This window comes from Pleuronectes platessa, chromosome 6 (genome assembly GCF_947347685.1).
Source record: "Pleuronectes platessa chromosome 6, fPlePla1.1, whole genome shotgun sequence".
Taxonomy (NCBI): domain Eukaryota; kingdom Metazoa; phylum Chordata; class Actinopteri; order Pleuronectiformes; family Pleuronectidae; genus Pleuronectes; species Pleuronectes platessa.
Window position 1 is genome coordinate 19,739,939 of NC_070631.1, and position 21,338 is coordinate 19,761,276.

General features: G+C 42.4%; 4 protein-coding genes across 10 annotated transcripts in view; 2 read left to right on the forward strand and 2 right to left on the reverse strand.

The window, feature by feature from the left end:
• Nucleotides 1-4,033, forward strand: part of cep104 (centrosomal protein 104) — a 30,292-nt gene extending 26,259 nt beyond the window's left edge. For all 4 annotated transcript variants that reach the window (XM_053425326.1, XM_053425328.1, XM_053425327.1 and 1 more), the window contains 2 exons: nt 64-151; nt 1,966-4,033. In XM_053425326.1, coding sequence (XP_053281301.1) covers nt 64-151; nt 1,966-2,096 — 219 coding nt within the window. In that variant the 3' untranslated portion in view covers nt 2,097-4,033. The remainder of the gene's footprint in view (nt 1-63; nt 152-1,965) is intronic.
• A 268-nt stretch (nt 4,034-4,301) lies between these two features.
• On the reverse strand, nt 4,302-6,592 carry b3gnt7l (UDP-GlcNAc:betaGal beta-1,3-N-acetylglucosaminyltransferase 7, like). Its single transcript, XM_053425332.1, has one exon. It carries the CDS (start codon nt 6,273-6,275, stop codon nt 5,040-5,042), a length of 1,236 nt encoding a protein of 411 aa, XP_053281307.1. The 5' UTR covers nt 6,276-6,592; the 3' UTR covers nt 4,302-5,039.
• A 2,623-nt stretch (nt 6,593-9,215) lies between these two features.
• Nucleotides 9,216-14,867, forward strand: c6h1orf174 (chromosome 6 C1orf174 homolog). 3 transcript variants are annotated; one of them, XM_053424640.1, is made up of 4 exons: nt 9,216-9,869; nt 11,731-11,802; nt 12,384-12,755; nt 13,318-14,867. In XM_053424640.1, the coding sequence occupies exons 1-4, from the start codon at nt 9,861-9,863 to the stop codon at nt 13,456-13,458; spliced, it is 594 nt and encodes a 197-aa protein (XP_053280615.1). In that variant the 5' UTR covers nt 9,216-9,860; the 3' UTR covers nt 13,459-14,867. The 3 variants fall into 3 exon arrangements, with proteins under 3 accessions (XP_053280615.1, XP_053280617.1, XP_053280616.1); XM_053424642.1 differs by lacking the exon at nt 9,216-9,869 and adding an exon at nt 10,075-10,204; XM_053424641.1 differs by lacking the exon at nt 9,216-9,869 and adding an exon at nt 10,108-10,175.
• Nucleotides 14,082-20,010, reverse strand: dffb (DNA fragmentation factor, beta polypeptide (caspase-activated DNase)). 2 transcript variants are annotated; one of them, XM_053424639.1, is made up of 7 exons: nt 19,918-20,010; nt 18,407-18,533; nt 18,085-18,270; nt 16,605-16,684; nt 16,339-16,512; nt 15,874-15,974; nt 14,082-15,354 (listed from the first exon to the last, which is right to left on the reverse strand). In XM_053424639.1, exons 1-7 carry the CDS (start codon nt 19,993-19,995, stop codon nt 15,105-15,107), a joined length of 996 nt encoding a protein of 331 aa, XP_053280614.1. In that variant the 5' UTR covers nt 19,996-20,010; the 3' UTR covers nt 14,082-15,104. The 2 variants fall into 2 exon arrangements, with proteins under 2 accessions (XP_053280614.1, XP_053280613.1); XM_053424638.1 differs by having other exon boundaries at nt 19,773-19,951.
• Nucleotides 20,011-21,338: the final 1,328 nt, after the last annotated feature.

Consider the following 21,338-nt stretch of genomic DNA (forward strand, 5'->3'; position numbering starts at 1 on the left):
CAGTCGAGAGGGTATACCGGCATGAGGAGCGGACTCACTGAGCTACTTTTGTCCCTGTTCCAGGCCTGGAAGGCTCACCTCATGGGCAGGGAGGGCTGTAAACAAAACTCACGCAGGACTGCGGTGTCCCAGAGAACCCAGCCAGCACAAGGTAAAGCATTCATACCCCCTCCTCTCACACCTACATCCCCAACGCCGAGTGGGAGAGCTATAGAAAGTGCCTATGCTTGTTAGCGACATTTTATTTTGCTGCTTTTCCTCTATGGCTTCCTGCCTCACAGCACAGGAGGAGCTATGCACTAATGGTGCCAGATGTAATTTGGAGGCAGATGTAGTGGGCGTTTGTGTATCCATTCTTAGTGATATTTCACAGTCATGGTAGTGGCTGTATGCAGACTGCTAATAATTACAGTGATTGCTGGTCTTCAACATTATCACACTCTGAGACCAATACTGACAACGGATAGTTCATAATTCTATGATTTTCATTATATGACACGATTGACTGTTTATATCAACAGTGTATTCACGTTATGTAGTTGCCTTTGTATAAAGCAGTTTTCATCATTACAGTGAGAATCTTGCCTTTAAAATCCATCGACATACTGGTGAGTAGATAAAGAGTGAATTTTGCGTGACAACATCACAGACAAGGACAGTTAAACAGAAACAATCAAACTATCAAAATCTCCCTGCATCTATTGAGAGCTTCTTAAAAGCTAATGCCAACCAATTATGACTAAAACTTTGGTACTCAAATGGTCCACTTGCAACATTTCCACTGTTACAGATCCAGGAAGGTTGCATAAAGGTTGACTGAGTCATTAAGTCGTTAAAACTCAATAACCGTGGACACGCAAGTCCTTAGGAGCAGGTGCACACACTGACATACATGTGAGTGAGTTTGCTTTGACATTTTTCACTGTAGTCATGGTTCAAAGTTGTTAATTACTGCTGACATGACGATTCCAGCTGCAGTTCTCAATGCTCTGATTTAGTGGCGTCTTCACAACGGCCAGTTTCTCTTTCTACTTATCCTTAATGGCACGTTTTCAGTCAACCTCTCTCTTTCTATTCATGGCTGGTTTGGAACTCACCACCGATTTGTCATCCTCCCACCACAGTTTGTCTGTGTACCTCAACAAAGGACTTTTGTTGTCAGACAAAATGTGTCTACGAGCCTGAAAGATGATCAGTGAGACGACTTTGTTGCAGGTGGAGATAAAATCGTATTCCTGTCTGGATGGGGACCAGAGTGTGTCAGGTGTGTGGGTCTAAAGGGACGATGGCTCTGTAGGGAATGTGTTTACTTATCGGGATTTCCCCCAGGAAATAGTTTGGTAGAGGTGATGATCCCCTCTGATTGTCTGACACATCTCGTCACACGGTCAATAGAGTTAATAGATGACGGCATTAACAGGAACCACACTCATTACATGTGTCGTATTTCCTTATAGAAAGAAATGATTAATTATTATTCAATAAAACAAATTATAATAAAAAATCTTATACAAATAAAGAAATCATACTTGAATGTTAATGGAGTATTGATCAAAGCCTCTGGATCTGTTTACTGTTCTGTCTGGGATTTTGACGTTCTACTGATTCTACTCTGAGGCGGACAGTTCACACTTATCATCTTACTGTACCGCAGGTTTAAATAAGCCTTGTGATAGACTGAGTGACCTCACAGTACAAATCTCCTGATGTCATGAAACCTCCATGTTTATAGTCAGATAACAGATAACGCAGGCTTTTTTGTTTCTTGGTTAACATAGTGTCAGAACACAGGGGTTTCTTCAATGTTCTGGTAAAGGTTTACTGGAAGAGTATCATTGTGCGTGTGTGTGTGTCTGCGTGGGCGTGTGCGTGTGTGTGCGTGTGTGTGCGTGTGTGTGTGCGTGTGTGTGCGTGTGTGTGTGTGCGTGTGTGTGTGTGCGTGTGTGTGCGTGTGTGTGTGTACAGGCAGGGCTGTTGGAGGAGCCAAGCTGAAGCAGGCCTGGTCGGTCGGGGCCAGAGGCAGACCCATTGGCAGAGGCAGTCGGATCCCAGCCCTGGCTCCTCTGGCCAGAGGACATTCGCCGGGGAAGCGATGAAGCTGGTTCCACAGAAGCACCTCTGGGGACATCCCAGCATCACTCGAGTAACTCCGCCCCACTTCCACGCGTCCCTGTTCCCATGCTCCTGAATAAAGCACTTTTAGAAACGGCATAGGACGGCCTCCAGATGTATTAACTGACGTATGCAATAGGATTTTAAAGGCCAGGCCAGGCTTTTGTTTGAAGCCATTAATATGCTAGAGCTTTTTAAGGCTACCAGAAAAAGGGAATACATCTGTCTTATCAGCTTATGTACAGTCTGGCATTACAACATGGTATTGTATTCACTTATTAAGACAGTGTAGATGTACCGTATTATCTCTTCTTAAATTCTTGTCATGTATTAATTAATCAGTGACAGAGAATCGACACAGTGAAGAGATGAATGGACTCTTTTATCTAAAGTCTGCGGTGTCTCGTAAATGTGCTGACATTGCTGTTTTAACAAAGAGGGAACCGTCAGTGCGAACCACCAAACCACCATGTCACCCTGGAACAATATCTAGTTTGTATTTACCAAAACACGACCGATAGCGTATCTTCGTTATACCCCGTGTGTTTGGTAAACATGCACGACTCGGAGCTCCACACCCTCAGCCCACAGAACAGGCTTCTGCTTATGAACACGTTGTCTCCGAGCCCCAGCTGAGATCATCTCCATGACGTCAGAGTGACACCATCGGGGTTAGTCTCTCAGTCTTGACGAAGCTAAACACAGAGACACCCAAGACATTTGTTTTCACGGGCTTGTAAACGAACATGTTTTCCGATTTGCAGTTGTGTACGAGCTGTTTAATGTTGCTTTGAATGTGAACTTTTTATTGCATCATGGTCAAAAAGGTACTTTTCATCAACAGTGGTGTCTGAGCATGCTGGTCAAAACAGTCCATGGGGAACAAAGGATTTCCAGAAAACGTTTCCATGCTTTTAAGTTGGGACCTTTTTCATAGACAGCGTGACATCAATCAATTCTTCAGTGATGATGTCATCATTCACTGACACTCAGCCACAGACGATGACGCCGTCTGATACGCGGAATCGCTCCTTTGCTTGTTGAAGGAGTAATGAGAGGAGAGGAGCGATCAGGTTCAGTTACAAGCACAGGACTCTTTCCTCTGACACATGCTAGCAGTCAACGCTTCGGTCCTAAAGCCATTGTTGACCCGGTGTAGCTTTACCATCAGCTGCACACTTTGATATCTGTTTACATTTTTCTTTTGGAGTCAGTTCATTCAGGACTAGAGCAGCCCTAAAGGGACAATTCTTTCTTTTTCTGCTGAAATTAAGACTTACTGTATTCTTCCTCTTAACGCCTGTACCGACAATCCTGAGTAGATGGCTGGTTTCTGTGCTCTCGGGTTCTAGTGAGAGACAGAGTAGGCCATTTCAACTTCAACAGAATTGTAGAATTTGAAAAAAAGATGGAGATGAATGTAAGATTTAGAGCAGCACGTATTCTGCTGGATGTGACAATGGCTGACCGGCACCTTTTCAAGTGCTTCAATGGCTTTAAACTGATTTCAACCACAATGTCCAGTTAATAAAGTACTGATATTCTCCTACTACTGATGTACTTACTACACAGGACTGGGACAGTGTTGATGTTAATATATCTGTGGTTCAACAACAGTTCGCGCAGAAATAACAAAACGTCTGTGAGTCTCTGAACCGACTTTAAAAAAATGTTTTGCGGTGGTGTCCGATTTTTATATATATGATACGAGTATGGACAGTTTGTGTGTGATAGCGTCAACTGTTGTATTACTACACAATCAACTTAACTATTCCAAAGTAGCTGATACACAACCGAGTATATATTTGGTTTCTAAGCTGCCAATCAATCATATTGGCTTTAAAATGCTTCTGTAGTCTGTTGCAACAGTGGATATTTAATTGTTTTATGAATACATTTTGGCATTAAATGACTTTTTCTCAAAATGTGAGTGTATTTTTAATTTTTTTAAAGCATCACAAAGCTGCAGTGCAGATGGTGTCTGTCCCTATTTCTACCAAAGTGTTCAAATGACCTGAGATGAAGCTCTGTCAGCCCTTAGAGATCTGGTGAAACACCCTATGATACACAAAGAATATACAAACACACACTTGTTGAAGTAATGTCCACTCATCTGCAGTGAAATCATTTCCTGGTGATATGTTGCTCTCCAGCTGTTGGCTGCCAATGACACACCCATTCATTCTGTATTTATAAATTTGATGGAGAGATCCAGCTTTATTTACACTATCATACAGAAATCCACAGTTTTACAGACCAGTTTCTTTGGGGTTTTCTTTTGGCCTGTCTCTGAAAATCCAACACAAGCTAATCAACACTTGATTAAAAAAAAACAAAAAAAAAACAGGTGAAATAAAACAATATATTAACTTAAATTCAGATCATTTAGATATTTTTTTTACAATTTCAAATTTACCCTCTAAGATAATCACTCAGCTATAGTGAGCTGGTTTGAACCGTGCTGTGAGTCCGAGTCGTTCATCTTGGACATCCTGAAGTCACAAAATCACAATAAACTCAAGTGTTTCTCTTGAGTCTGGTCTTTTATTTCATGGCAATGCCTCTGTGAGGACACTGGAGGTCAGGTTTAAGACACTGGAACCAGGAGCCTCCACTTCGAAATGGCACAGAGAATCAGAAACCTCTAGAGGCCTCCCAGTACTGTTTGGACACTGTGTGGTAGTGGTTTAACAACATGGAAAATCACAGTGGTAAGAAATAGGTTCGTGGAGAGGAAATGCACCCTGCACAACCACTGGATTCATTTTATATAGATGTAGTTGTTTGCCTGGTGACAACCCCAAATTCCATTCATTGAAATGTGTAAGGATCATCATGTATGAAGACACACACGATGCAACATACAAAGTACAAATTCAGTTCAGCTTTAGACATTTGATAAGCTTGAGTTGATTAAACCCTGACAGTCACACGGAGGTCCTTTGCGCGCACACCAGGTCCTCCCTGCGCACCACGCTCCACATCCTGAGCAGCTCCGCCGCGCTCAGCTTGTGCACCACTATGAGGTTTTTGTAAAAGCAAGGCTCGCTGTTCATGGGGCTCACCCTGCGCCGGGTGATGCCGAAGGTCCTGAAGCCCGGGTGCATCTGCGGCGCCAAGCGGAGCTTCTGCAGGCACATGCCCAAAAACACGTCGTCGATGGGGTACAACTCCTGGGCCTCCGAGACCACGAAGAGCCTCCTGGCCAGCGAGGAGGACATGAGGAACCCCCCGCCGCCCACATAAGGCGGGTACGGCTTATCGTACAGCTCTTTGGGGATGTAGTACTTGCTCTGCCTGTTCCGGATGGGGATCGCCTTGGAGATGGTGTCCCCGACGAACAGGTCGGCGTCTTTGCGCTCCTCCACCCTGAAGCCGATCAGCTCCAGCAGGTTGTGCGTGTTCACAAAGACGTCGTCGTCCCCCTTGAATATGAACTGGACGCCGGAGCAGTAGATGCCGAACCATTTGAGGAAGTTGACCTCCTTCAGGGTCAGGTTGAAGAAGGTGTCCATGAAATCCCACTGCAGGATGTCCCCGTAGATCCGGTCCTCGTACTCGATCAGTTTCTGGAGGTTCTTGGTGTCCTTGCCGGTCGTCGGACTCCCCAAAAGAAATAAAGTTTTGATTTTCTTCCCGTCGATGGTTTGCTCCTTGCCCCAGGTTTTACGCACGGCCTCCCGCCGGTCGTGCTGCTCGATAACGGACTTTACCACCATGAGGAGGTGCACGTCTCCGTCCGCGCATTTCTCCGGGTGGTTGATGAGCATGGGGAAGTACCTGCAGTGCCTGTGCAGCACAAACTGGTGGAATCTCGGGTCCAGGCGCCGGAACCAGTCCTGGTTCTTCACGGACGCGTCCTCGCTGCAGTTGAGAACCTGTGCGTCCCAGGACGCAGGAGTCCCGTTCAAAACCCGCTGCGCGTCCAGCTCCTTGTGGAGCACCGGGGCTTCCGAGCTCCCAACTGCACTTTTCACGTCTCCCTTCTTGAATGAGAAGCAACCGGAGCCGCACCAGTCTGCGTCCCTTGCGTGTTTAACCCCCAGTCCGTCCTTCTCCGCCAGCTTCAGCTTGTGGATCATCAGAAAAGAGGCAAAGACCAGAGAGAGGCTCAGCAGCGGCTTCAGCAGACCGAGTCGCTTCCTCCGGAAGAGGTGATCCATGGCTGTCAGCGCTGCGCCCCGCAGAGACCTTCACAAGCGGGACCCTTCATAGTGTTTCACAGCAGCGCGTCCGAGGGGAGTCCACCACCGCCGCTGCCCCTTCTCAGGTGGACACCGCAAGATGCGTCCTCCGCTACGTGAGAGCGCTGACACTGGAGTGGCCCCGGGGCCCCTGCTGCCCATGTCCCCGCGCTGCGGAGTTACACATCGCCTGTCCTCCTGGTGCGTGGCCCCCGGCAGGTTCTCTATGAGTGACTGAAGTGAGCTGCAGGACAGACCCACGTCTTTCTCACCCACAACTTCCACAACTCCCCTTCTGCCACATTTCTCCTCCCCCCATCATCCTCACACTCATCTGCATGTGACAAACACCTCTCTCTCTTTCTTTCTTTCTTTCTTTCTTTCTTTCTTTCTTTCTTTCTTTCTTTCTTTCGATACAAAACTATATACAAATTTGATTTCTTCTTTCTTTCCTCCTTTTTTCTTTTTTAAAAAACGATATAAAAACGATGTAAGTCTTGCGTTTTCTTATAATCTATATAAAAATAAAGATTAATTATTTCTCTAACAAACAATATAAAAATTTACGATTTCTTTCTTTCTTTCTTTCTTAAAAAATAGTATCAGCCAATAGGCCTAAGACAATGTAACATATATGATAATAATCATAGTAAATCGGGCCACAAATAGAACTTAATACAAATCAAAGAATGATACAATTAAATAATTCACATTTATTAGAAATGTGTGATAGGCTACTATGGACAAATCCAATACAGCACAGAGCATGATAAATATTGCCATTCACCAAAACTTGTGTACAAGAGCACATGTCTTCACTATTCAACATTTTAGAAAACACATTATATTTATTTTTAGATTACAAAAAATAGAGGGGTCTTTTTTTTAGATCTTTATATTTATAGAATTCGTCCAAAAATATCAATCAATATATAACAATCATAGATATTTGCTGCTATATTAATCAGTGGGTATGTGGCTGAGCTCCGGACTTGTATGTGTTCACCTGGTGACTACATGAGGAACAAGTGATCTGCAGGTGGAACAGTCAAACTTTCCATAACTTTCGTAAACGAATCAATTAAAAATCAAAGGGAACGTATGTCGGTGTTATCTAGAAAAGGAACAATTGTAACGGTCCTATGATTAACCAGAGGGTTATATGGTCTCGCCAGTTGATAGATCACTGATCGCTTGGTTCCTCATGCTGCCCCCAGGTCACATAGGTCACCCACACAAAAGCTTCTTTCACCCCCCCCCCCTTCTCTCATAATTAAAACTCATGAGTCTTTCTTTGTTGTAGCCCCCATCTTTTAGTATCCTGTTCAGTCTCCTTGTCTAATCCCTCATTAAATCTAATTTAAACTGCTTCCTATTTAACCGCGCTTGATTTCACCCTGATTATGTCTTTATGTTAATATCATCTTTTTTTGTTTTTGTATCTTATTATCTCTTTCATATATTTAGATTATATAATTGCACTTCCTATCCTTGCTTTTAATCTATACTTTGCCATAATTATAAAGCACTTTGCCTCTGCCCCTGTTGTTTTGAACGTACTATATAGATAAATCTGACTTGACTCAAATAACAGTTTATTTGGAAATAAAGTATAGTGCTGTTGTGGCTCTGCATTATTTGTAAATAGCAGGTTTTATATATATATATATATATATATATATATATATATATATATATATATAACATGTTGCCATGTTGTGGCATTTTAAAAGGCACTTGCCGCCATCTTGCGGACATTTCTTGTTATTACATCTGGCTACCATCCTCATCCGTTCTGTTACTTCACACAGCTTAGTTAAATCTTAACGATAAATTTACATTGATTTAACCATGAACCTGTTCATCACTGGTAACTGGAACCCCACAACAAGTATTCACAGAAAATGGAAAAGATGAGGATCCCTTAATTAAAATAATCCATTGTAGTGACGATACTAGTAATGGTTCTTATTAACTGTTATTGTAAATCACATCGATGAGGATGAGGTTAATACACTTTTTTTGATTTCTTTTATCAATACATTTTCTCCTCCATTATTATTATCTATTAGATCATTGCTATTATTACTAGTATTATTATTTAAAAAATACAATATATAATTATAGAGTTGAAAATAGAAAACAACACACACGCAGGTACTCGGCTCACTATTATTGTCCTCGTGTTTTTTTTTGTTAATGTATTGTCTCAAAGTTTAAAGAATTAAAAAAAATATGCCTGCATATCGCGGGCCTTCTCCCAGCAAACACCAATGACTGACCAATCAGTGAGAGACCGATAGGGCCAGATCAAGTCTGGTCAGCTCTTATCGTAAATCTGACTGGCATATGTTCAACACAGAGAGCGCACAGAGCGCACAGGAGACCACTTACAAGAAATGAAGAAACTTTCCAAATAATATCCCAGAGTGGAGGCAAAGATCCACTGATGTGAGGGAATCGGTCCGATGCTGTAAATGGATAAATACTGCCGTGACACCGGTGCGGGGTTCTGCACGATGTGTGCATGCGAATGGAAGGATGAGGAGGAAGCGAGGATTCATCGATTTCTGATCTCACACATTGTGTTATCCACAGCAGCAGCGGCAGAGTATCAGTGTATTTTCTTTATTAGTGACATCACTGCTGTCCCATAAAGTCGCTCTTCACCTCCACCTCACTAACAAACACCTCGATGTCAGTGTCAGAAAGTTTCACTTCCTCTTCCCATCACTTGATGCCGTGCCTCCGTCCGGACTCACGGTGGAAGCCCATTGGTCAGCTTCATAATTTAATATTCGTGACGTGTTTTGCATTGACCATTTATAGTAGAAATTGGGCGTGTGGAGGGCGGATTTGGAGTTCAGGTTTTGCATGGCATGGTTTTATAAATCGGAATTAGCTTTGGCATACGCCATTTCCTGCACAATGGGCTTCTTCGCAGGATGTGCATATTTAATTTAATTGTTTTTATAATAAATTTAATTCAATTCAATTCAATGTAACACTATGGACAGGACCAGTGTTCCATTGAAATGACTGATGTAAACATACTGACTGACTGTGTATTGATCAATAGATCTGTCTGTCCTGTCTGTCCTGCAGTTGTCAGATATCAACTAATAATGTTGGTAGGCTGCTGATGACGTAGTGAGTGGTGTCCTAATTCCTAGGAGGAAATTGTCTACCCCCTGTGGCTTCTCCTTGGATGAACCCCCTCCCCAGCAAAGGGTTCTTCTTATTTAGGGTTAGGGTCTTCTCCATACACGGTCCAGGGTTCGAGTCATGGGAGAGGAACTGGGACGGTCCCTCGATCCAGTGTTTAAGGTGCGGAGGAGTGGGAACGATCTGACCCCCAACAGCAGGAAACACGAAACCCAGTGAGGCGGCTCCACTGACAGTGACACACACACACACACACACACACACAGCGCGGAGGTAGCTGCGCCACACAGCCGTGTAGCGTTAGCTCAACACCGCTGCTAATCTGAACTAAGACCGAACGAGGAGCTGGAGCCTTAAATATCGAGGTGGGAGAAAAACCGAAGGACAGCCCGGCGGACGATGCACGAGGTGAGCGTTTGGCCGAGCCGACTGAGACCCCGCTGACCAGGAGCTGCTGTTAGCTTGTTGCTCTCTCGTTGGCCTGCTTGGCTTGCATTAAGATGACCTGTGTGAGTTGATTATCGGACAGTGGAGCCAGCTCCTGGGAGATAACAGCTTAGCATCGGTGTACCCACCCACACACACACACACTTGGCGGCTAATTCTCGCTCCACGTGATATGACTTGTTATGCTTCATACGCCTCTTGCCGCCATGGCGTATGTGACGAAACTTTGTAGGGAATTTGGATTTCTAAACGCTCGGGAACCTTGCGGTACATATGATGTTCGCTTAACAAATTAGGTGCGAACTTTATTTTATTAACTTCAATTCGGCTCAACAGGAGAATGCCTGAGAGGGTTTAATGAGACGTGTAAAGGGAATAAAGTTCAGTGGTTAATGGAGGTTTTGAGTCGTGGCTAATGAGTAAAATTGCCTATTTGTGGACGGAGTTTGGTCGGCAGATTTTAAGGGCGTTGTTGGCGGAGGAAAAATTACTGAGATGGGATTCAACGCATTATTGTTGTCATTATCATTTTTAATAGTAAAATATTCAGTGTGGCCATTTCAAGTTTGTGTCCAGGGCAAAATAAGCCGTTGTTTCTCGCTGGAGAGGCTGAGGCTGGCTGGGTGACAGGTTCATCTGTGGAGGATATGACCAAAAATGCTAACAAGATACAAACGTTCACATCAGTCGATATTGATAATTATCACGATACATGTCACATTATTATTTTTGTCAAGTTTAAAGACTCACTGTTGCTCCTGAGTGAATTTTTTTTTTAAATCTCAAAACATTCTACAAATCTGAGTTAGATCAATGATGTGTAAATCCTCCTCACTGTCTGCACAGTGCTCAGTCATTATATCTATGTGTTGTGTAGAACAGAGGACAAGATGTGTGTTTGAAGGTCTTCCGCACTAACTTGATGTCAAAGTTCCCAACCCCCAGCAGATCTCAGGGATCTCCTGCAGATATGAGTGACCCCCAGCATGTCAGGGTCATATCGTCAGCTGGGCTCCTTGGTGTCATGTGGTGTTTGGGCCTTTTAATCACAAGACAACCTCAGACAGTGAAGGCTGGTCAGAGCGTGGGGCCCAGTTGGGGTCTTTCCTCCTGATCCGGATTCATATGCTGAGGTGTTCTGCAGGAGTTTGTCTAAACGGGAAATAAAATCGTCGAACATAATGGAAAGACAGTTCTAAATACCACTTGCCTTTAGAGGGAAACAAAATGATCATCTTGCTGATAGAGGAGGCCTTATCATCAACAATCCTTCATGGTGGAATTTTAGGATCAAGGTTTGCGTGTGAACGTCCATGTGTTCAGTCATGCTCCACAGCATGTCGCTCACGGTGCCGCCAGGACTTTAGGCTGCAGTAAATCACTGATTCTACTTTATTCAACACATGTTTCTCTCTGAGTAAAGAATGAAGATATATATGTCCCTTCATCTCTTCACTTTATTTTCCTGGGAGGGTCACCGCATGACATCAATAGTATTCTTAACTCAAACTACATGACTATGATTATCTGAGGCAGCCACTTGAAGTACTCATACTCTCCATGTGTACACAGGCCGTGTTCATGTGTTTGCCAGAGCTGGTACACTGCAGTAAAATACTTCCAACATGTTGATGCTCTTAAAGCTGGATCACAGAACCAAATGTGCAGTAAATGGATGTTCACGCTCTCTTTGACAGGCCTGTGTGGAAAGTGATATCAGTCAATCTAAATGCCTCCCTCATTATATACAGTTGTTTTCATAAAGGGGTTGATAAGCGTTGCTTCTTTGGATTAAAACAAACCACATTATGTTGCTTTGCAGATGCCGGGTCAACATGGCAGCTTGAAGTCCAGAAAGAGGAAGAGCAGCTCTGAGGTCAAAAGCCACGGGAAGGTTTGTGTCCCATAGTTCGATGTATACAGGAGCGAGCAGCCTTAACAAAGAGCATGTGAAGACAGCCATCATGTGCAACAGTTTCTTAATGAGAATATCTTGAGTTAAATTATTTCTTTCTTTAAAGTGTGTGTATAATAATAGTCGATGTCTTTTCCTGAATTGGATCATTCATCTCATTATAATTAGCAACTGCTAGGGGCTGTATGTGAGAACACAAATGTCCAAGTAATTTGCTCGGTAAAACATTTTCAGAACTTTACCTGCCAGCCTCCTAGTAAAATGGAAAAGTTCAGAATGAGCTAGTTTGCGTGTTTATGTTTCTAACAGGAGAGGGACACCAAACAAAAACAAAGATATTACAAATATGTTCTACTCGCCTTAGCATTTTGGACATTTTCCTGTTGTGAAGAGGTTTGACCTGGAAGACCTCCTGCTGCCTTATTCATATGTGAAAGACAAACTCCAGAAAATGTTCAGACCCAATTTTCAGGACACTCTCCAGAGTTCATGTCTGAAATCGACTATACGGTTAAGTACATGGCCTCATCCTAACGCTGGTTTTCATCTTTATGTCACAGGTGTCTGCTTCCAGGAGGAGGTGTAGGAAAAGCTCAAAGACACACTCTGCAGCAGCGAGCAGCTCCTCAGTCAGTGGTCACAGCAAAGCAGTCAGCACCCTGAGTCGTCCCTCTCACATCAGCTGTGAGTGCCACCAGTCCCCTGGCAGGAGGAGATGCTCAGCGTCACCAGAGCTCGAGGGACAGGAGGGCAAAGAGAACGAGCTGAGGACGGAGCTGGACGTGGAAGGCTGCAGACTGAACAGCACCCAGGAGAAACAGGAGCACGAGGAGATGGATTATGAAGAAACCGGCAAAGACATCTTCCCCGATGACGACAGCAACCAGATTCTGCCTGTAGAGCAGTTCTTTGGAAACCTGGATATTGTACAGGTGAGGCATTTGTTTACCTCAGGGACTGGGACCACCTGCAGCTCAAATGGATTGTTGCTTGAGATCGGTTTTACTAGAAGCCGTTCCCACTGACGACCAGTGTAGAAGGATCTGTGTCAAAGATACAAACAAGCACTCACATCTGTAGTCAAGTAAATCTTCTACACTTTGATTTCATTTTGTAACCACACATTCTCTGCTGACTTACAGATAGTAGCTGATGCTCAGTGTATAAGATAAACACTTTAAGGCACATCTTAAGAAGCACTGTAAATTTCAAGATGAGCTGAAATCATCTTTGCCAAAAATGCTAACAGACAAACGGCAATAAAAAACATTATCTCCTTGGTGAAGCTGAAGAAAGGACGTATACTACATTTAACTACATTCATGCTGTCGAAGAATAGCATTTTTGTTTAATTATACCTATACTTGAAATATGTTAATTTGATTCATTACAAGTATTCTAATATGGACTATCTCCTCTGCGTTAAATCTGAAGTTTGATACTTTTTATTTTTTATTCTACTGAATTATCTCCAAAATCTACCCTTTTCTACAGGACTTTCCTGAAGTATCGTCAGCCACCTCTGCCTCCGTCCAGAGGAAGCACAGGAGGCGACATTACTACGCCCGAGAGGACAGTGATGAAGAGGAGGTGGACTGCAGCAGGAAGACAGAGGAAGCATTGAGTGATGAGTGACAGCACTTCTGACTGAATGAAGTTATGTCTGACGAGGGACATTAAACCTCTCGGCACTAAAGAAAAAGACGCCGAATGACACTTAATATGGGAGGATTCAGCCCCAGCCTGCTTCCATCACCGTGTGCTATAGTGATGTGTAACAGCTCAAAAAGTTAAACATCACACCAGTGTTCACTGGAAATTCTGACTGGTAAAACAGTTTCAGGGGCACTTGATGGTAAATTTCAAAATGTCCGTCCACATGCACAAGAAATTTCAAGTTGTTTTCTAACCAGAAAATTTGAGCTGATTCCTGAAAATTTAATTTTCAGCACAACAGAGTAGCACTTGTTCCACTTATTGCTCAATTTGGGCTCCCACCCCCCCGGGTCAGTTGTATCTGGACTTAACCTGGAGGGTGTGTTGACAGGGTTTTATTTATATAAATCTGTCCGCACAATGTAATTTAAGAAGACCTTTTTGTTCTAGATTAACTTTGAGAAACAAAATACAGTGCTGACTTAAAAAAGACCACATTTTACTCACAAATCTACAAATGACAAGATATAAAATGCAAAAGTCACAGGAAAAGATTTCACACTGAACGAATGTGATGAGGAAAGAAGGAACCCACGCATAAGTACAGCTTCAAAATTACATCATTTAATATCATATATTCACTTTTGACATTGAATGTTACATGAGTAGTTTTCTCCTCATTGTTCACCAAGTGTCTCATGATCCTCCTTAATTCATCTTCATGTGCTCAGTAATTTGTGGCAGCTTATTAAGACAATTGCATCAGTATGTCTCAGTCAATGCAGCTAATAATTTAAACTGACATGCTTTCTGCTTGGTTCACATTTGTAAAAATAACAAAATTACGTATGAAATGTTTAAAAGAAAAACATGATTTAAAATGTTTGAGGTTTCTGATACAAAGTCATCAGTTTTGTACAACAACTGAAACTCTACCATGAAAATGCCACGTAGTCCTTCAAATGAGAGGTTTACAGTAAAGAGTTGTTTGCTATAAATTTTGTATATACCTGATTGTTCTGACTGCCCAAGAAAATGTATATATATTTTTACAGCCCTATTTATGCAAAATGCTTTTCATATTCTTCTATGCAACCTTTTTGACTTAACGAATGCCTTGTACAGTAGAGTGCGGATACCCCGACGGGTTCTGACAAATTATGTTTGTGTCGGGTCGGTTCATGTTGGCTGGGCTGTCATCTTGATTCTTTACCACTGCACATGTCTGTACTCAGGTATAACATCAAGCTTGGGTCGGGTTCAGACACATTAAACAGGGTTCAGACAGAAAACCAGCACTCTATTGTACAGTGAGCTGTCATTGTAATCAGTTCATGCATTGTGCCAACATAAAGATCAAATAAATGTTTTTCATGATTTCAAGTGAAGTGGGATTATGGCTCGTGTCTAACTAACCTCTGTCAGTCTGTGTTAGAGCTCTGCATGGTGCACTGGTTCAGAAAGCAGATATTCAGGATAATGAGGTAAAACAGGTAAAGCCACCATGTGTTTGTCATCTGGCTACACAGACCTGAGATAATTATTCACAGACTTTTTCAATGTATTGATAAACACTGTCATCCCAGCTTATCAGCATGAATTATGAAAAACTCCTTCAATGTATTTTAGCTCAGGAGCCTCTTCCTGCCTCTGGCCCTCTGATTTCCCTTGTCTGTGTTTCTACCGGCTCTATACATCTTCTTGGCGTCACACAGCAGGTTGTGAGCTCCTTTCTTGTGGCACACGATGTGAACGAGCTTCAGGTTTTCCCTGGTGAACAGCAGGCGGTAGAAGTAGGTCAGGTTGACGTCGGCGCTCTTGTGATTTTGCAGAGTTTCCAGCAGAGAGGGAATGATCGTCCTCTTCTTCTCTATCCTGGGCACAAGATGAAGGAGGACTGTTAAGTGTGGCCATAAAGCAGCTTACGTACTTATAGGACTCATTAACTATCATGGCTGCTTTATGTGTGATTAGTTTAAACATTAAGTAACTGCGCACATCATGAAATACACATTTAAAAGCACATTGTAATACCTAAAATCAACTGTCCGTACAAATATAACACCTCAAACATAAAAGATTGTCAGAAATTGTCAAATGCATTTATTTCCATTGTATAAGAAATTTCTCCTGTGCAATGAGGAGAAATTTGTTATTGTTTTACTCTAGTTAAGGAAAAAGTTGTTCGCACCTATCAGTGTATTTAGACTTTAATACTTAACATATAAGAGAATATATTGTGTGCTCATAATGTGACTGAATTAGAATTGACTTCAGTTGTCCAGCTGCCCGTTACTTTGTGGATGTTTGCAGCTCAAATTTCACTCTTAATACAGCAGCCACAGCCAGCAGGAAGCTGGGCCTGCTCTTCTGACTGAGCTCAAAGTGTCCAACCTGTGGTCCAGATTCCACGTGCTGAATATGATCCTGCTCTCTCGGCTGCCGTAGGGATTGATGGAGTGCAGAGACAGACACACGTCCTGGTCAAATGCTCCCTGAGGACACAACGGAGAGCAGGACCGTTTTTATGCATTTCAACATTGGGCCTTTATACAATAAAATACATATTTTAAGCTAACGAAGCAGGCGACACTGTGGCTGATCTTGTTTTTCTGTGAGGGTGGGGGGGGCGAGGAGCAGGGGCGGGGCCACATCAGCATATTCAGAGATCCCAGTCACGAAATGATGAAGGAAGGTGTAATTTTTGAGCAACAAAGAAGAGTTTCAGGGGGTTTTAAGCAACAGGAGTGGGAATTTAAACGATCTTTCAAAAATCCTTTGGGTGTTTGGTCACATGTTCATGTTGATTGTATGTTCACCCAGGTCGGGTTAACTTGTTTGTTTTTAGTCCTCTCTTACCTGGCAGGTAAACCAGCCTTCCCGAGTGCAGAGGCGATCTGGCTCCTTTCCCGTCCTGTCAAAGTAACAGCCGTTGTATCCCGCTGCTTTCAGCTTTTCTACCAGACATGTTGATGCTTTCAATAACTCAGCCTTGACTTGGGCTCTCTGAACAGATTTGGTGGCATCATCCACCTGAGGACAGAGAATGAAAAAAACAAAAAAACAAGCTGGTAGATGTTATGCCAGAGCACTGCTGGAGGAGGATTCATCGTTCATTGTCCTACCTCCTTCATGTAGCCTCGTATCCGGCTTCCACAGTTAAATTTCATGTAGGCAGACTTTGTCTTGAATCGAGTGTCGACACCTGAAAATGAAACTCAACTTATCAACAAGCTCAAGTGAATATATTTAATGGAGCTGTTCTTCTGTTTGACTGGAGAATTTGTGTAGGACATGCTCATTTATATATATTAACCATTTCCCATGGTTTCATTAGTTGCATCACCTTCTTTCATATTTCACTAATTAGAGAAACGATAAATTACTTTAAGAATAATGTTACCAACACACTCAGAGCTGCGAGTCCTAAATGTGATAATATTCGAGTCCAGTTCCACACTGCAATACATCATGAATCATGGACGATTCAAAGTAGCTACAGAGGAGGAACTGGTCATGTCACTGAATACTGTCGTAAACCTTTAGACTCTACTGACAGACTGACAAGATCAGATAATAACTGGGAGTCGATTAGAGTCATGAAAAAAGTTAACAGAAGAAAATCTGGCCAACATGATGACTATCAAGTTTCTGTTTTTACTCTTTAGACTAATCCGGTCTGTTGACATTCTTTTTAAGTAGCTAAGATACTCCCTGCTAGAACAGATATTATATCTCAATGGGACTTTCTAGGTCCAATAAAAGATACATTTAAATTAAATGATTAAATGAAAATGCTTGTCACGTTTCTGCACTTCCTCACTTCCATAATAGTTTTCATAAACAACATAATCAATTATTCAACCTGGTGGGTGCATATGATTACAGCTGTGTACAGCTTCTCAGTTCTCAGACTTCAAGTGCAAAACGTCACAGGAGCTAATCTCCAAAGCTGTTGGGTGCAATGTCCACAAAACACATGAACCGGAGATTTTGGATTTTTTATTATTTCTTGGAGCCTTTTGTAATATAGATAGAAAAAGCTTGTCTTAAGTTTGGCACAGTGTCACTACCATTAAAAAACATTGGTCTCTTTTGGAGCATAAATGTTAGTTTTCATGAGGTTCTATATTTATCTATGATCAATATGTGCAAGTTTATCCAATATGTCATTTCATTCAGCTGTGTGCAATATCCTAATGTCTGCTTGTACCATATTACTCATATTACTACCATTTTATTAAACTTTAAATAGCTTTTATACCTACTGAGGAAACCATAGCATTCTAAATTACATTGGTGAGATGGCTGCAGTGTAATCTTGTTCTACTGTTTACTTGTCTTGTGTACGGTGTGACTGACAAAGTGAATCTTCCTTTAGAAAACAGATTTTGCACTGTATAAATAAAACTACACATGGGAACAACTCAGGGAGGTTACTGCATCTGTGTTGTAGCAGAAAGAGCAGCAGGGGCAAGAAGACTCTGTTAGTTTGTCTCTAAAACTTCAAAATCAGTTTGAACTGCCCAGTGTTCTTGTTATTAAAACTGAGTGAATACTGTTTTGTCACTGTGGCAGAAACATGCTGCAGCAGGGATCACTTACCTTTGAACCACTCTTCATCCTCCTCTCTGCTCTCCAGCTCCGATCTGTCCTCCAGGTTCTGCAGCAGGTCGGTCAGGATTTTACGTCTCTTGGGAGACTGCTCGTCAGACAGCAGGTCCTTTGCTGCTTTGATGAGGCCGTCTGCGTGTCGGTCTGTGTTCAGTAACTGGCCGATGTCACACACAACTGAAATCAAAAAGCACAGGGGTTATAAGGTTCAAGAAGCAACACTATCATCCTGGCTCGAAATCTACAGTTGAAGCATTTGTCTTTATATATATATTTTTCTTAATGTCTGAGATCACTTTGATGTTTCACCTACCCCCGCTCCACGTCTGCTCTCTGGAGAGAAGAACAAGTTCAGTGTGGTCCGGTAGAGTCGGGAAAAACTCCTCCGTCACTTCTGTCCCATCAGAATACAAACAAACGTGAGCACCGACCAGCGGCACCTGGATCGTGGAAGACATGATAATAAAACAGTAACAATGAGTGACGCTATTTCAGTTTATATAACGATTCCCTTTTCAACTTATACATCCAGTATTTTACATATATTTAAATGCTGTATTTTATCACAACCACTTTGAATACTTTGATTCTCATGTGTAACTATTTACAGAAAAAATGTGGCACAGGCCTGTCCAGATGTGAGGAAGCACTTACAAATCTGTCAACTATATTGTTATGAGAACTTCGGACTACTTGTGGGATTTTTTTTTTCATACAATCTGTCCATGTGAAGACAGTGATGATCTGCATAACTGCCTGTGATGCAGTCTCCTCTGATAAAATAGATTTATTTATCTTATATTAATTCAAAAGAGAGTGGACAAGCACACAGCGTCTGGCCTCCAGCACATACTGATCACTGTGACAAACACTTGATAACAGACAAACATTGAATCTGAGGGAGGTCAGTCATGTGTTACACCTCCTCACTCTCCTTTCCACGATGCATAAGCTACTTATCAATGTATGTTGTACTTTTTGTTTTATCATCATGGACCTTTTTTGGATATGAAAGGTCCAATTTATCTGAATGTATCTTTGCTGTAAATGTTTGTTTTATCACTTGATCTGAAATTAAGAAAATTGCGATTTGTGAGTACATGTATGCACACTGATCTATGGTTTCTAATTTTGGTCAATTTTATATGTATTTGCTTGTTTGAATTTGTATATATGAATATATGTCTGTGTGTGTATACAAGTATGTATGTATGTGTGTGTGTGTATATGTATGTATATGTATTCCTGTGTGTGTGTGTGTGTGTGTTCCTCCTCTGTATTCTCTTCCAGCCTCTCTGACCTGCTCCTGTGCCCTTGTAGTGTGTGTTAGTAGAGTTGAGTCTCATCGTGTGTGCAGAGGACTGTGACGTGTCAGGAGCCTGTGAACATGGCTGCAGTGGATCCACGTCGTCTGTACCGAGCAGATAACAGACGATCATCTGATCCCTCCATTAGGAGAGGCTTCACACTGGACCCCGAACGGGACCAACACAAACCATGCCTGTGTTTACCGAGCAGCGGATAAACTCCTATGTTCAGTGACTGTCAACGTGTTGAGTCCCTCTGTGGAGACTAAACCAAACACCTGGGCTTCTCCTGTTGTTTTGGATTTCTCTCCTTATCTCCACCGAGCAGGCACAGGAACGGGCGGTGCGGGTGTCAAAAACAAACAGACTCACCTGTAATGTCTTGCAGGCTTTTTTCATCAACTCCTTCAGATCCTTGGCTGCAACTCCATACTTGGTGTTTTCACTAAAACTCCGTATTTTCACCGGTTTACTTTTCCTGAAGAACCCAAACATGTCAGTCACTTTTTGTACCTACCGCTTCCTCTGCCTCTTCCTCTTCCCACGGAACACATGCAGCGGTAGTGTGCTGCTGCCCTCTAGTGGCTGTCCTCATCTGTCGGTTAGATTTCTGTTGAAGTGGACATTCTGCATTACATTAATGTCATGTTAATATCATTTGATGGTCAAAGCTACGAGGGAAAACCAATGCTTCCCCATAAATATGTGTGGTTTACTGTTTCTTTCCAGCTATGAGTTTCTAGTCTGTTGGAGCCATTTGTAAAATATTTGTTAAATAATTATTAAATAATTTACTGATAAGCTTGATTTGTTAAGAATATGCATTTTCACATATGCATTGCAGCCTGTGCTTGTTTTGCTGTTGTTGAAGCTACGGATCGGAGAGCACACAAAGTAGCTGGGCTGTGGAGTTGTTTTGGATTTGGATTGGAATACAGCCATCACTGCTCAGGGGAAAGCTGGAGGGGGCTGGAGTGAATTGCCACCAGGCTGCAATGACCATCAACTGCCTCACTAACAGACCGTAGTATGTCTGGCTTTGTCACTGTGGGCCTGATGTGGTGGTTTGCAACACAGGAGTCATAACTGACTTTGCTGACTGGTGTGATCATAATCACCTTCACATCAACGCCACCAAGACAAAGAAGATGGTGATTGACTTTCGCTGTAAGTCGATCACCATCTGAACATCTAGGGCTTGGACATTGAGATCGTGGGGGGTTATAGATACCTAGGTGTTGACTTTTGATGACCCTGTGGTGGCTTCCGCTGTGTTTTACGCCGTTGTATGCTGGGAGTGTGGATGCACTGAGAGGGACAGAAAAAGACTGAACCAACTGGTTAGCAGAGCCAGCTCGGTCCTGGCTGCCCTCTGGATTTCACTGAGGAAGAGGGTGAGAGGAGGATGTGGGCGAAGTTGAACTCCATAATGGACAACACCTCTCACCCCCTACACGACACTGTGGACGCCCCGAGCAGCTCTTTTGGCAGCAGCCTGCTGCACCCCAGTGTAAGGAGGAACACGGCTGCAGGTCCTTTATTCCCACTGACGTCAGACCCTACAACAGATCCATCACATTCAATAAATACTAGCTTTTTTTTTTTCTCTCATCACAATCTACATAGGACTTACACTATTCTATTTTTTTACACTATTTTGCACATCAGTATCCTCTTCACACTCCCTGTTTATCATAGCTATATCATGTAGCACATCATATAATATTTAAAAAAAAATCTCTATCGTATATTATTTTGCTCATTTCAGTATCACCTTATGCTTTACACTCTACAATCATCCTGTACCACCGCACTTTACTGAAATACTTTTTGCCTTAAAAAACAATATTGTAGTAAAGTTTGTATATTATGTACATATTCTGTATTTTTTTTATTCTGTTTACTTCTTTTATGTTTTTATTCTCTTGTTCATCCCAT

What these genes read in the sequence shown, in the direction of transcription:
- b3gnt7l (XM_053425332.1), bottom strand. Translation starts at nt 6,275, where the DNA reads ATGGATCACCTCTTCCGGAGGAAGCGACTCGGTCTGCTGAAGCCGCTG.
- dffb (XM_053424638.1), bottom strand. Translation starts at nt 19,895, where the DNA reads ATGTTTGGGTTCTTCAGGAAAAGTAAACCGGTGAAAATACGGAGTTTT. An exon ending in GGATGAAGAGTGGTTCAAAG is followed by an intron (nt 16,685 to 18,084) that starts GTAAGTGATCCC and finishes TTTCATTTTCAG; the next exon opens with GTGTCGACACTCGATTCAAG. An exon ending in ACGTGGAATCTGGACCACAG is followed by an intron (nt 15,355 to 15,873) that starts GTTGGACACTTT and finishes TCTTGTGCCCAG; the next exon opens with GATAGAGAAGAAGAGGACGA.
- c6h1orf174 (XM_053424640.1), top strand. An exon ending in AGGTCAAAAGCCACGGGAAG is followed by an intron (nt 11,803 to 12,383) that starts GTTTGTGTCCCA and finishes TTTATGTCACAG; the next exon opens with GTGTCTGCTTCCAGGAGGAG. An exon ending in GAAACCTGGATATTGTACAG is followed by an intron (nt 12,756 to 13,317) that starts GTGAGGCATTTG and finishes CCTTTTCTACAG; the next exon opens with GACTTTCCTGAAGTATCGTC.